Raw genomic sequence first — 13,632 nt, forward strand, 5'->3', positions numbered from 1 at the left:
CGGAAAATAAAATTACATAAATCATTTTTAATACATATTATGTTATTTTTACACATAATATGTTTTTCGCTAACCATGTTAGCAAATAGCGAATAATAATTAAAATGAAAAAGTACATTTTACAAGTCCCCAGCCCCGCATATAACTCGCTAAGTGTTAACTATGTCGAGAGATGGCGTTACGAAAATGGAACCGATTTATTACAGGGAACTTGGGCTTCTTTTTCGTTAGTATATTCTGTGGTAGGAACAAAGAACTTGAAGGAATTGGACCGTTGACTCTGTTCATACTATCTTTACATTTATTAATTCTGATGCTTTCATATGCATGTAATTGCCTGTAATTTGAGACTTGTTTAATTAATTTTAAATTATTAAGCTCTATACAATGTTCTTTATCAACAATATGTTCGGCAACGCAAGATTTACCCGGTCTACCATATCTTATGTGAGCTAAATGTTCTTTAAATCTAGTTAATATTGATCTTCTAGTTTGCCCAACATATTTCTGATTACAATCTTTACAAGAAATTTCATAAATACCCGAGCTTTCCAGTGGAGGTGTTTTATCCTTTGGATTACCTAATAATTGTTGTAATTTATTATTAGCACTATACACAAGTTTATAATTGACATTCTTAAAAATTCCTTTTAGACCACGGGATAACTCTCTATCAAACGGTATTGAAAAATATTTAGACGTATCTTTCTCCACTTGAAAAGTCGAATTTTCAGAAATCATTAACCTATACCTACGTTTTCTAATTAATTTATCAACTAGTGAAGAAGAATATTCATCACACTCAGCTACATTCCTAATGTAATCTCTTTCTATTTCATATCTTTCGTTGGAAAGTGGGAAACTAAGTAATCTATGAACTAAGAAATTTAAACTAGCCATTTTATGTTCAACACTATGATGTGATTCATTAGGAATATATCTGCGTGTGGTGGTATTTTTCCTATAGATATCAAATTCCAGGCAATTATTAGTATTTCTAATAACAAATACATATAGAAATGGTAATCTGTCGTTGTTCTCAATTTCATGCGTAAATTTAATGGAAAACGATTATTTAACTTAGAAATAAAATTATCTATGGTGTCTGAATGTGTGTCAAAAACAGCAAAAATATCATCCACATACCTAAACTCTGATTCTCAGCCTCCACTTCAAACCTGCTCATGAATAAATTAGCCAAAAATGGAGACAATGGATTACCCATTGCTGTACCTTTCCTTGTTATTAAATTGAAAACAATTTTGTTTCATACATAACGATGTAAGCTCAATATATTCAATCACAGTTTTGTTGTCGAGACCATTTGCGTTCAGTAATTCCTTCAAGTAGCCTAAAGTATGTGGAATTGGAACATTTGGGAACAACGAAGATACATCAAAGGAGACCAAAATTTCACCTTCATGCAATGTTATATCTTTAATTTTGTTAATGAATTCAATATTATTTTTAACTGAGAAAGAAGGTTCATGATCAGGTAAAGTTTCGAACTCCCTTGATAACCATTTTGTCAAATTATAAGTCGGAGAACCTACAGCCGAAACAATTGGGCGCATATACTTGTCCGGCTTATGAATTTTTAGCAAAGCATACAATTTTGGTAATGAGGTATTGGATACTTGCAATTTCCTCTTTAAAGAAAGATCAATAAGGGTGTTACATTCTTTTAGAGTTTTTTAACGTCTGCTACCATCTTAGACAAAGGATTCTTTTTCAAATTTATGTAGGGGCCATTATAGTTGTTGTATTAATAATTTTTTAAACACGCCGAAAAATATATATTTTTTATTTATTCATTAATATCTCTGAAACTATCGAAATATATTTACTCATACCTTAAGATTATGTAAAGTGATCTGAAAGGAATCATTAAAAAAATCATTCCGATCCACCCACAATTTTTTGAGCCACCCTGTAGAGGTTAAATTATTTTCCCGAAATACATCCGAAATCCGAATACATACTCTATAGGTTTGCAGTTAAACAAAATTCACAAGTTTTTTTCATTCCAGGCACTACAAATGCCCGACGCACTATTATTGCCGGACCCTGTATGATATCTGTAACGTCAACGTCATATTTAAATATAAATAATACCAAATTATACATATTGTTAATAATGTTGAGAGATTACCGATTGGGATTAATTACATATTGTACGTACAAACAATACAAGAAAATGTTATTAAGGGAAATACACTATAAGCTAATCAAAGTTTGCGTAGATTTAGTTGTTCAAACAAATGCAATATTGTCAAGAGATCTCATTGATTTTTTGATACGTTATGTGAACATGTTATATGAGTGAAATAACTGCACATGTTAGTCGAATTTGTTTAATTTATTAATTTATATTAGTTAAGTTGTTAAAACAGTTTCTAAATGGTAATATGAGTTTTTATTTTATAAGTGCTAGTGCATTTAGGGGCGATTCTGATGTTTGGGTGGATAAACCTACCCAAAGAGGTAATTTCAAAGGAACTAGGTTTATTTATTCATATTCTTTAACGTGTGTTTCTTATTTTTGGATAGGAATCATTCTTTATTCCGTAGTTACACCTATTTTGTGTTGTTTTGGCATTTTTGGCAACGCTTTGTCGCTGATTGTTTTAAGAAGAAAAGAATTGGTTGGATCTGTTTATACATATTTAGCAGGTAAATAACATGAGAATTTCGTGTTAAATCAAATTTTTTATTATGCAATTTTGATAGTTCATCATTTAGACTCAGAGTATTAATAAATTATATTTCTAATATAATCTAAGATCCGGCTGCAGGATTATTAATCTCATCGTATTTTTAATCAAAATCTAATTTTTACGTATATTTATGAATAGGAGAATACACTTTTAACAGGGTGCCAATCAAAAAGTTGCCGCAACTTTCTTTAATAATAATTTTTGAGACGACATTACGTTCATAAAATTCTTTGATCATTTAGATTTTATTCCGTGCATAATGTGCTATCCGTAGCTCCTTCCTATAATAAAAAAACTTAGGAATTTTGTATAAGTGCGAACCTAATAAAGTTAAGTAAGTCCGCTGCCGGTAAACGTTGTGTTCCCTAGTGCGCATTGAAAGAAGATCCTATATTTTTATTAGTCCTTTAAATTCTAGTATTGAACGTAAATCGAACATGTCTCCATAGCGCAGTGCATAGAGTTTCCGACCACGAACCGATGCTTTACAGTTCGAATCCGGGTCAGGGCAAAGACTTTTTTATTTTATTTTCGTTTATATTCTGATAGTAAAGTATTTATATTTGTTTTGTAAAGTAAATATTTGTTTTTTTTAATCACCAGAATTATTTAATACTTTTCTATCAAATAAAATAAAAAAAAGTCTTTGCCCCGAGCCGGGTTCGAACTCTGAATCATCGGTTCGTGGTCGGCAACTCTACGCACTGCGCTAGGGAGACATGTTCGATTTATATTCAATACTAGAATTTATAGAACTAAATTAATAAAAAATATAGGATCTTCTTCCGATGCGCAATAGTGAACGCAACGAGTAGACTATCTATCGGCAACCAGACGGGCCGCATGCTGTTCCAGAGAGCATAGTAAAAGATATATCAAAGAGCCAGACGTCTTAAAATACTTTCTCGAAAACGTTGCTAGCTCTTAGACTATAAAGTATGTGATAGCATGTATTTCAGGATTCAGAAACGTTGTTAACTTCTACAGGGTGGCTCAAAAAAGTGTGAGTGGATCGGTATGATTTTTTTTAAATGGAACACCACTAGTAATCTTTTCTGATCACTTCACATAATTCTAAGATATTATTAAATATGTTTCGGTAGTTTCAAAAATATTAATAAATAAATAAAAAAAAAGTGTTTTCAGCCTTTTTTTTTTCTAAATTATTATAAAAACAAGAAATGTTTTGAAATCAGAACTATATTAAATATTTACTATTGTTGGTCTGTACTTACTTTGCTATAAATATCGTGATATTAAACTATACAGGGAAAATTATATGCCAAGCTATCAAAATTATAAAATCATTTTCCTTCGTTTTTTTAAATAGCACATTTTTTTATTCCTTTATTAGATGGAGAATTAAAAAATGAACTTTTTTTATATTCAAAATATTTCAAAATTTTGTACCTTGTGTCAATATCAGTCTGATATTTTATTGTTGAAAGAGTCATATGTAATAAAAACGCGAATATTTGCACAACCGTTACAATTTCGAAATACTTTAAATTCGAAAAATATTGATTTTTTAATTCTCCATCTAACAAAGGAATAATAACAGGGTGTTTTATTGAAAAAAAACGAAGAAAAAATGTTTTAGAAAATTTTGCATAGAATTTTGAACACCCTGTATGGTTTAAGATTACGAGATTACAATTGCTATTTTATTTATAGCAAAGTAAGTACAGACCAACAATAGTAAATCTATAGTATAGTTTTGATTTCAGGGCATTTCTTATAATGTTAATATTTTTTTAAGACTGAAACACTTTTTTTATTTATTTATTAATATTTTTGAAACTATCGAAACGTATTTAATAATATCTGAGGATTATGTAAAGTGAGCATAAAGAAAGCCAAAGATGCAATAATATACAGGGTTGCCATATATTTTATGTTTTTTAACTAAAAACTAACAAAATTTCCAAAAAAAATCAAATTTTTAACGAAATCTCATAGGCGTGTTTCTGGGGTCGAACTATACTACCAGTTAAAATACTTGCACTTATCTCTGGGACACCCTGTATAATAGTATATTCTCTTGAAATACATGCTAAAACATTCCAAAAAAAACCAGCGTCAGCCATGGCTGTGGAGTGAAGATCGCTGTCATTTTATATGTAAAATTATATGGGGAATGTTATCGATCGTCATTCCCAAGCCCAAGTCAACTGGACGCCGTTTTTTTCGATCATACGGTACTTTAGGTTGGCAATTATACAAAATTCCTAAGTTTTTTATTGTAGGAGCTACAGATGCCTGACGCACTATTGCTGGGTTATACAGGGTGGCCCATCGAAAACGTTCCGCAAGGCATAACGGCCAGGGTAATTTTTTTTCAGAAAATTCAAAAACACGTCAATTTTGTTTGTGAGGGGGACAACTTTTGCCCCAAAAATGATTGCAAAATCTTCAACCCCCTGAGCGGGGGTTTCATCCCCCAATTTTTTTCAAATGGGAAGGGGGGTGAAGTGGTACCGCAATGAAAAGGGCTTTCTATTCTCTATACTTTCCCGCTTCGTTTTTGAAAATCGGTCGAATCATTGAGAAAATATGAAGGATTGAAATTTGAAAAGTTTATTTAAACTAGCGATGGGAACTATCAAATGAATTAGACTATCGAATGGTTAATGAATGAATGATTTCAACTATCGAATGGTTTTATTCGAATAAAATCATTCATTCATTTGTAAACTAAAGCATATGTGACAACCTCGCCGTGCGACTAAATGGTTATCGTTGAGCCACGACTATCGAATGCTTTTGATAAATGAAATTTAGTATTCGTTTGGATTTTGTATGCGTCAGTGCATTATTGGTTCTTCCAAATTTTTATAACTTCGCCGTATAAATACTGTGCTATTTTTGTGTTTTATTAAAATAGTTAAAATACTAAAATAGTAGTTATTTTTAATTTTATTTATTGACGATTGTGTGCATGTGCAGGTGGTCAAAATATTTGGCGACTTTTATTTTATTTTTGGCGACTTTCGCCACCCCTAGTGGCGACCAGCTAAACTAATATCTGGCAACACTGGTCCGATCTTTCAATTATTTCATTTTATATGGTATATGGTCTATTTTTAATGGGAAATTTTGAGAAGTAGCAATTTTTAAGAGAGATGAGATGAACTTACAATTAATTTTAAAAATACATATTTGTATTTTAGATGTTTTAATAATACCTATGAATTAGTTGGAACTTAATAATTATATTTAAGTAATGTGGTTAAATAAATGGTTATCGAACTCAAACTATGGGGTGAGAAAACTAAAATGAAAATTTTACACGTGCCAATTTAAAAAAAAAGTTAACGATGTTTGTATTTTGTTTATGCTAATTCTCTTACATGTAGTTTTTTGCGAAGAAATATTTCATTTATTTTAAAGTAAATGCCAGTAAAAGTAAATATAATTTTTAAATAGTAATATAAAGCACCTAATATAAATAATTTTGATTTCTAATTTTTTATTTATATTTTCCTCCCATTACACCGCTTGCTTAGAAAATTAGTAAATGTTTATATTTCATGATTTTAAAATTTGTTGTTATTATAACAAATTAGTTCTGTAATTATTATTATTTAATAAACCAACGTTGCCAAAAAAATTAGAGACTATATTATTTTTAAATAGGATCTAATATAAATAATTTTGACATCTAATTTGTTGTTTATATTTTGCTACTACGTAAAAAAAAATTATATTAAATGATTTTAAATTTTGTTGTTAATAGGTATTACAAATTTTTACTGTTATTATTATTTATTAAACTAGTCTTTGCTTAAAAACATTAAAAATAATTTCCCACATCCAAAATAACAAGTATTATTGCAGTGTAACAACAGAATATTAATAAAAAAAATGCAGAATATATAGACATGCCTACTATCCCTAACTAACTAAAGCCAAACAATAATATTCTTTGATAATATCAACTAATACCAAAATATGGCAACAGCGCCCTTCATAATGTATTTTCTGTGTAAATACTAGCACCTTAATAAAAAAAATAATGTGTCCTTATCTATATCTGACTCCGCAAAAAATCAAAGATGCCGGCTTCTTTCATAGCATTGCCACCGACCGCTGTCGGGTCTCTCGGAAAGAAACCTACGTCGCGTCGCCGGGCGACAACTAAAATTCAGTTAATATTTTATTATAATCGATCCTGACGAATAAATGAATTTCATAAATGAATGAATTTTATAAATGAATGAATTTTATAAATGAATGAATTTTATAAATGAATGAATTTTATAAATGAATGAATTTTATAAATGAATGGTTTTGCTGCCGAATTACTAGAATACAATATTTCAAGGCAGATGACGGATCTATTCGATAATTTTATTCGAATAGTTTTTCAACGAATGTTTTCTTACTAACTATCGAATTATTCGAATGAACTGCAACTATCGAATCATTGAGAAAATATGAGGGATTGAAATTTGAAAAGTTTATTTAAACATTTATCAGAGTAAATGATGAGGATAAATTCCTTCGACCAATTTGCTGTTTTTTGTTATTATTTCTAGATGTTTTCGCATTTTTTCACTTGCCACAAGGTTGAACGATTAGGTGCAGTAGTTGCTGGATAGCTGTTCTGTGACTTGTGCGTTGAAGTTCTTCTCAATACCGTTAAACTTTTTAACAATTATGGTGTACTCACTTGCAGAAAAAGTGGAAATAATCGAACTTTATTTTAAAAATAATGAATGTGGCAATCGGGTTGGGCAGATATTCAATGAACGCCATCCTAACAAACACCTTTATGACAAAATTGTTGGCGAGTTAGTAGCAAAATTTCGCGAAACTAGTTCCGTTATGAATAAAAAGAGGCAGAGGGAAAATCCTGTAAGAAATGAAGCTATGGAGGTATTCGTATTAGGCCAAGTTGCCAAGTACGCTGAGTACAAGAAAATTAGCCAATGAGACCGGCGTGAATCGTATAAGCGTCCAAAGGATATTAAAAAAAGTTCCACCCGTACAAAATTCAGTTGGTACAAGAACTCAACGAAGACGTTTTAAAATAAAGTAAAATAAAGTTTATTTTTAAAATAAAGTTCGATTATTTCCACTTTTTCTGCAAGTGAGTACACCATAATTGTTAAAAATTTAACGATATTGAGAAGAACTTCAATGCACAAGTCACAGAACAGCTATCTCGCAACGACCGCACCTGATCGTTCAACCTTGTGGCAAGTGAAAAAATGCTAAAACATCTAGAAATAATAAGAAAAAACAGCAAATTGGTCGAAGGAATTTATCTTTATCATTTACTCTGATAAATTTTTAAATAAACTTTTCAAATTTCAATCTTTCATATTTTCTCAATGACTCGACCGATTTTCAAAAACGAAGCGGGAAAGTATAGATAATAGAAAACCCTTTTCATTGCGGTATCACTTGACCCCCCTTCCCATTTGAAAAAAATTGGGGGATGACACCCCCGCTCAGAGGGTTGAAGATTTTGCAATCATTTTTGGGGCAAAAGTTGTCCCCCTCGCAAACAAAATTGACGTGTTTTTTGGATTTTTTGAAAAAAAATACCCTGGCTGTTATGTCTTGCGGAACGTTTTCGATGGGCCACCCCGTATATATGGGTTTCCTATAAAGTAGTAGGAAAAACTTTGAACCGTGGTTACCCCTATTTACGGCAACTTTTTCATAGGCACCGTAATAACATCATGCACAGAATAAAAATAGCTTTAATTTTACATATAAATGATCAAAACATTTTATGAACGTAATGTCTCCAAAATCTGGTATTATTATTAATTAAACATAGTTGAGGCAACTTTTTGATTGGTACCCTCTTAAAAGTATATTCTCCTATTCAAAAATATACGTAAAAATTAGGTTTTGATAAAAAATCCTGTACTATAAACTATAAGTACAGTACGTCTGCTGGATCTGTGTCTATGAAAGGAATGCGGACAAAAAACATTTAAATAAACAGCAATTTATTTTATACGTCGACTTAACGAGTACGTCACCGCAAATCGCTCCGCCCACTCATTTTATTGGCTACTTGCTAATTTGTTGAATTTATATTGATGGGACGCGTCGTCTATTTTTTTACGAAAAACATCGAGAGAATATCGTTTCCCCCCTCTCACGGATACCCCGTAGCTACAGAACGAACAGACGTACTTGTATAGGATCAGTTATTAGGACAGGATAGAGTATTACTATTATGGTTTATCTCTTCATTTTTATATTTAATAAATATAAATAGTATGTGGTAAAATTAGACCGATTTTGTACCGGGTGGCCAACTAAGAATGCACGCCGGCTGTATCTCAGAAACTACTTATCGTATAACTTTGGGAAAAAAATTCTAATTAGTAAATCGACCAAGAGAAATCGCTGGAAATTATTTTCAAGTTCTAAAAATGTCCTCTAGGGGGCGTTTTTCTGATAGCCAATCAGAAAACAGGGTTTTTCTCAAAAATATGCAGGTGAACAGGTAGTTTAAATATTATTATTGTAATCATCGAGAAATTTGTCATTTTTCTAGGGACTCGTTTAAAAGAGCTTTTCTTCCTTAATGATCTTCAGTATAAATTTTGATTCTATAATTTTTTTCGTGGTAGTTAGAGGGTGCTGTTTGATATCATAACAGATATTGCGCTTTTGCATTAAAAATTTAAATCGGAGGCTATATTTCTCTTTGCACAGTTAAATAGAGCACAAAATTTCCAAAATATCAGAGCAAACCGCAACTTTCTATCTTGTCTCTAACCGGAGATATTAAGAGAACAAATTTTGTTAGGCTGCCGCTTAGGATTATATGGTCTAAAAATTATAGTAGTAGGCTAGGAAACAAAAAGAGGCAAATTGGTTACGTCAAAATTTCATAATATATATTTTAATTTCATTTTAATACTATTTAATTGTTATTTATCCATGTTCGCTCTTGATTCGACCCCATAAATTAAAACCCAGGCATATTGAATTCGATGACCTAGCTGGCCATGGAAATATGCCGCTCCAGCGTCTCTCTCTACTAAAGTAAGTGGTATCCAAGAAGCCCCACACATTCATAGCAAAATAAGCGACACAACTGCACTACTGCATCATCTACACCAACTGCATTCATGCTGATGAAATTGCGACAAATGCAATTTCATCATGATGGATCCCATAACCAAAATGGGCAATTCATCTCTTAGAAATTATGGATAGTTCATTTCATTCAGATAATCAATCGCCATCCTAGAATTCCTGCCTAAACATGTATCGACCAACGGTTTTGGTGCTGAACTCCTTGCATCCAGGGTAGATTTGGACCAGTAGTGCATATTGTTAACATTCGCACCTTCGGGGCTATATGAAAAGTGACCCATACGACATAAACTTTATAATATAATAATAAATAACACAAACAACAGGTAAAACACGAAAACAAGTGAAATCAAGAACGAACTTGGATTAATAGCTAAATGACGTTACATGAAATAAACCCCTAGTTTTCGGCCATACGAAATTTGGCCGTTTTCTGTTAAAAGCAATATGGTGGCACAAAATTCCTAGAAATTTTAATAAAATTATTGATTGTCCGACTTTCGGACATTATAATCTGAGAACTATCTATGTATAATTAACCAAGAAATTCGTAAAAATTATGTGGATGGACGATAATGTTACATAAACAGGTTTAAAAATTTATGGTTATCTTTTTTAAGAAAACGTCCGAAATTTGGATGCGGGAAAACTGAACTTAAACGTTTTGATATTTTGACGTAACCAATTTACCTCTTTTTGTTTCCTAGCCTACTACTGTAATCTTTAGACTATATAATCCTAAGCGGCAGCCTAACATAATTTGTTCTCTTAATATCTCCGGTTAGAGACAAGATAGAAAGTTGCGGTTTGCTATGATATTTTGGAAATTTTGTGCTCTATTTAACTGTGCAAAGAGAAATATAGCCTCCGATTTAAATTTTTAATGCAAAAGCGCAATATCTGTTATGATATCAAACAGCACCCTCTAGCTACCACGAAAAAAATTATAGAATCAAAATTTATACTGAAGATCATTAAGGAAGAAAAGCTCTTTTAAACGAGTCCCTAGTTTGTTTAAATCGGTTAACCTAAACCAGAGTTATCCTTATTTTAATAAAAGCAAGTTGAACCTTCCCCCACCACTTTATTTTTTGAGTTAGAGCAAAACACTCTATATCAAAAAAATTACAAATTTCTCGATGATTACAACAGTAATATTTAAAATACCTGTTCACCTACATATTTTTGAGAGAAACCCTGTTTTCTGATTGACTACCAGAGAAACGCCCCCTAGCGGACATTTTTAGAACATGAAAATAATTTCCAGCGATTTCTCTTGGTCGATTTACTTATTAGAATTTTTTTCCCAAAGTTATACGATAAGTAAGGATAAGTAGTTTCTGAGATACAGCCGTCGTCCATTCTTAGTTGGCCACCCGGTACTGCTTTTGTTGACCAAAAATAATTTCATGAATTTAGTTTTAGCTGCAATGGATTTAGGTATGTCGTTTGCGTTACTATTTGGAGGATTAAGTAAGGGAGTTATGTGGTTCCATGGTTGGAATACTTACGATTCTTTGATTGGTTTGCCACTAAGCGAAGCTATGAATACCCTTAGTGTTTTTGCTGTAGTGGGTCTAACCATTGGTAAATAATAAATTAACAATTAATTTATACTGTGTGGGTATTTCATATTAAGTTACAATTAGACTCGATTTTATTTTACTACATCACAAATTTTCAGTTATTTTTATAGGCATATAATCACTGTAAATTAAATGTTATATATTTAAATACTTAGTTATTAGGGACCAATATATCTTAAACTAAATAAAAAAGAATGGAATATAGCCTATTTTTTTTGGAGGAGATCCAAGTTAAAAAACCTCTTTCCCAAGAATAAGGTTTTTTAATTAATGATTAAAGCGTAAGGATCGACAAAAATAAAAGATGCTCGAGTGTTACAAATGCCAATATTTAAAAATATAATTAAAATAGCATCTAATATAAAAACAATGGTATAACAAAGTGAATGTAACAAAAACAAACAATTTTTATTAGGTACCTATAGTATTTTTTTTCTTTACTTAATTGCAATAAATTGTAAAAATTCTTCTTGCTGTAGTCTATGGAGAGTAAACATTTTTACTGGATTTTTTGAACGAGAGGATACATTACAGTCATAGATAAAAGAAAATAATCTACTATTAAGATAGATATGAAACTTAATAGTAAAATTTTGGGTCAAAGCGCCCCTCCGTGTTTTTAGTAGAGACTACGTTTAACCCAGCACCTTGGCCTTTTCTACTATAAATGTTTTTTATGTTTATATTTGAATTCAAAGGATTTATTTTTAAAGTTACCCTGATATATCAGAGTAACTTTAATAAAACATAAGAATATATATATTTTACAGTTTATTTTTTTATTTATCTGACAGAGTTTCATGTAAATGATCGTAAGTCGACTGGCTGTCTAATGAATAGACCGAGATTTATAGATTTTAAAGTGAACGAAAAAAAAATCAAACAACGAATACATACCATATATTTTTCTTTTATCTAAGATACACGCCTTATCGTCTTTTGGAAACACGTGCATTTTTGCAGTTTTGTTAGTTTCTTTGCATGATACAATAACGAAAGATAAGATCCTTGGCGGTCGCAAATCTGTTCTCCGCGCGCATGACGTCACTCGGGTAGTAATTTTCTTTTAAGCTCCGCCAACTTCATGCGCAATATCTTCTCTCACAAGATCCTTGGCGATGGCAAATCGGTTCTCCGCGCGCATGACGTCACTCGGATAGTAATTTTCTGTTAAGCTACGCCCACTACATGCGTAATATCTTATCTAACCGTTCTTGTATCATGGTTTCTTTGCAAGATGCATTGTCATTTTAATGCACGTTTGGGTTTATATAGGTAACCTCATCCGTCATCCTTTGTCAGTTTTGTGCAATTCTATTGGTTTATTTCCGAAATCATAGATCATAGCTCAACATGATATTAGTGTAACGACGACGGACGACGCATGACGGACGCATATAAACCCACCTTAAACTGTATTTTCGGTCATGTAATTTCTGGGCTTTCTGGGATCCCCGTAGAGTCTGCCCTGACCATATTGATATTATATTGGTCATGTGAAATTTTTATTATACGGGACGGCGATAGTACGTCGGGCATCTGTAGCTCCTAGAATAAAAAAAACTTGGAAATTTTGTTTAAGCGCAGACCTAAAGTATGTACTGGGATGTATTTTAGGAAAATATTTTAACTTCTATAGGGTGGCCCAAAAAAGTATGAGTGGATTGGGATTTTTTTGGAACATCCTGTATATTATTGCACTTTCTGCTTCCTTTCGGATCACTTAATTCATAATCCTAAGACTCATATCTTAGGATTATATATATTTCGATAGTTTCAAAGATATTAATAAACAAAAAATATATATTTCAGCCTTTCTTAAAAAAAATATTATAAATACAAGAACTATCTTGAAATCAAAACTATATTAGGTATTTACTTAAGATGGCCTGTACTCACTTTGCTATAAATATGGTAATCGTAAATCATACAGGACGTTCAAAATTTTACGCCAAACTTTCTAAAATATAAAATAATTTTTCGTCTTTTTTTAAATATGTATACCTGTACACCCTGTATATTATTTTTAAATAGATGGAGAATTAGAAAATGAACATTTTTTTAGAATATTTCAAAATTTTTAACGGTTTTGCAGATATTAGCGGTTTTATATTTCATATGGAATTTTCCACATTAAATTTTTATCAAAGACACGCAATGATTTTTCTCTCGAGTTTTACCGTTGAAAGAGTCATATGAAAGAATATTGTGTGTATCTGCGAAACCTTAAAAAAATTTGAAATACAAAAAATGTTTAT

General features: G+C 31.3%; 1 protein-coding gene across 1 annotated transcript in view; it reads left to right on the plus strand.

The window, feature by feature from the left end:
• Nucleotides 1-2,285: 2,285 nt before the first annotated feature.
• Nucleotides 2,286-13,632, plus strand: part of LOC115889147 — a 34,713-nt gene continuing 23,366 nt past the window's right edge. Inside the window, exons 1-3 of the mRNA XM_030909094.1 lie at nt 2,286-2,484; nt 2,551-2,673; nt 11,208-11,375. Coding sequence (XP_030764954.1) covers nt 2,409-2,484; nt 2,551-2,673; nt 11,208-11,375 — 367 coding nt within the window. The 5' untranslated portion in view covers nt 2,286-2,408. The remainder of the gene's footprint in view (nt 2,485-2,550; nt 2,674-11,207; nt 11,376-13,632) is intronic.

This window comes from Sitophilus oryzae, unplaced genomic scaffold (assembly GCF_002938485.1).
Source record: "Sitophilus oryzae breed Bouriz unplaced genomic scaffold, Soryzae_2.0 scaffold_810_pilon_pilon, whole genome shotgun sequence".
In the NCBI taxonomy this organism is placed as follows: domain Eukaryota; kingdom Metazoa; phylum Arthropoda; class Insecta; order Coleoptera; family Curculionidae; genus Sitophilus; species Sitophilus oryzae.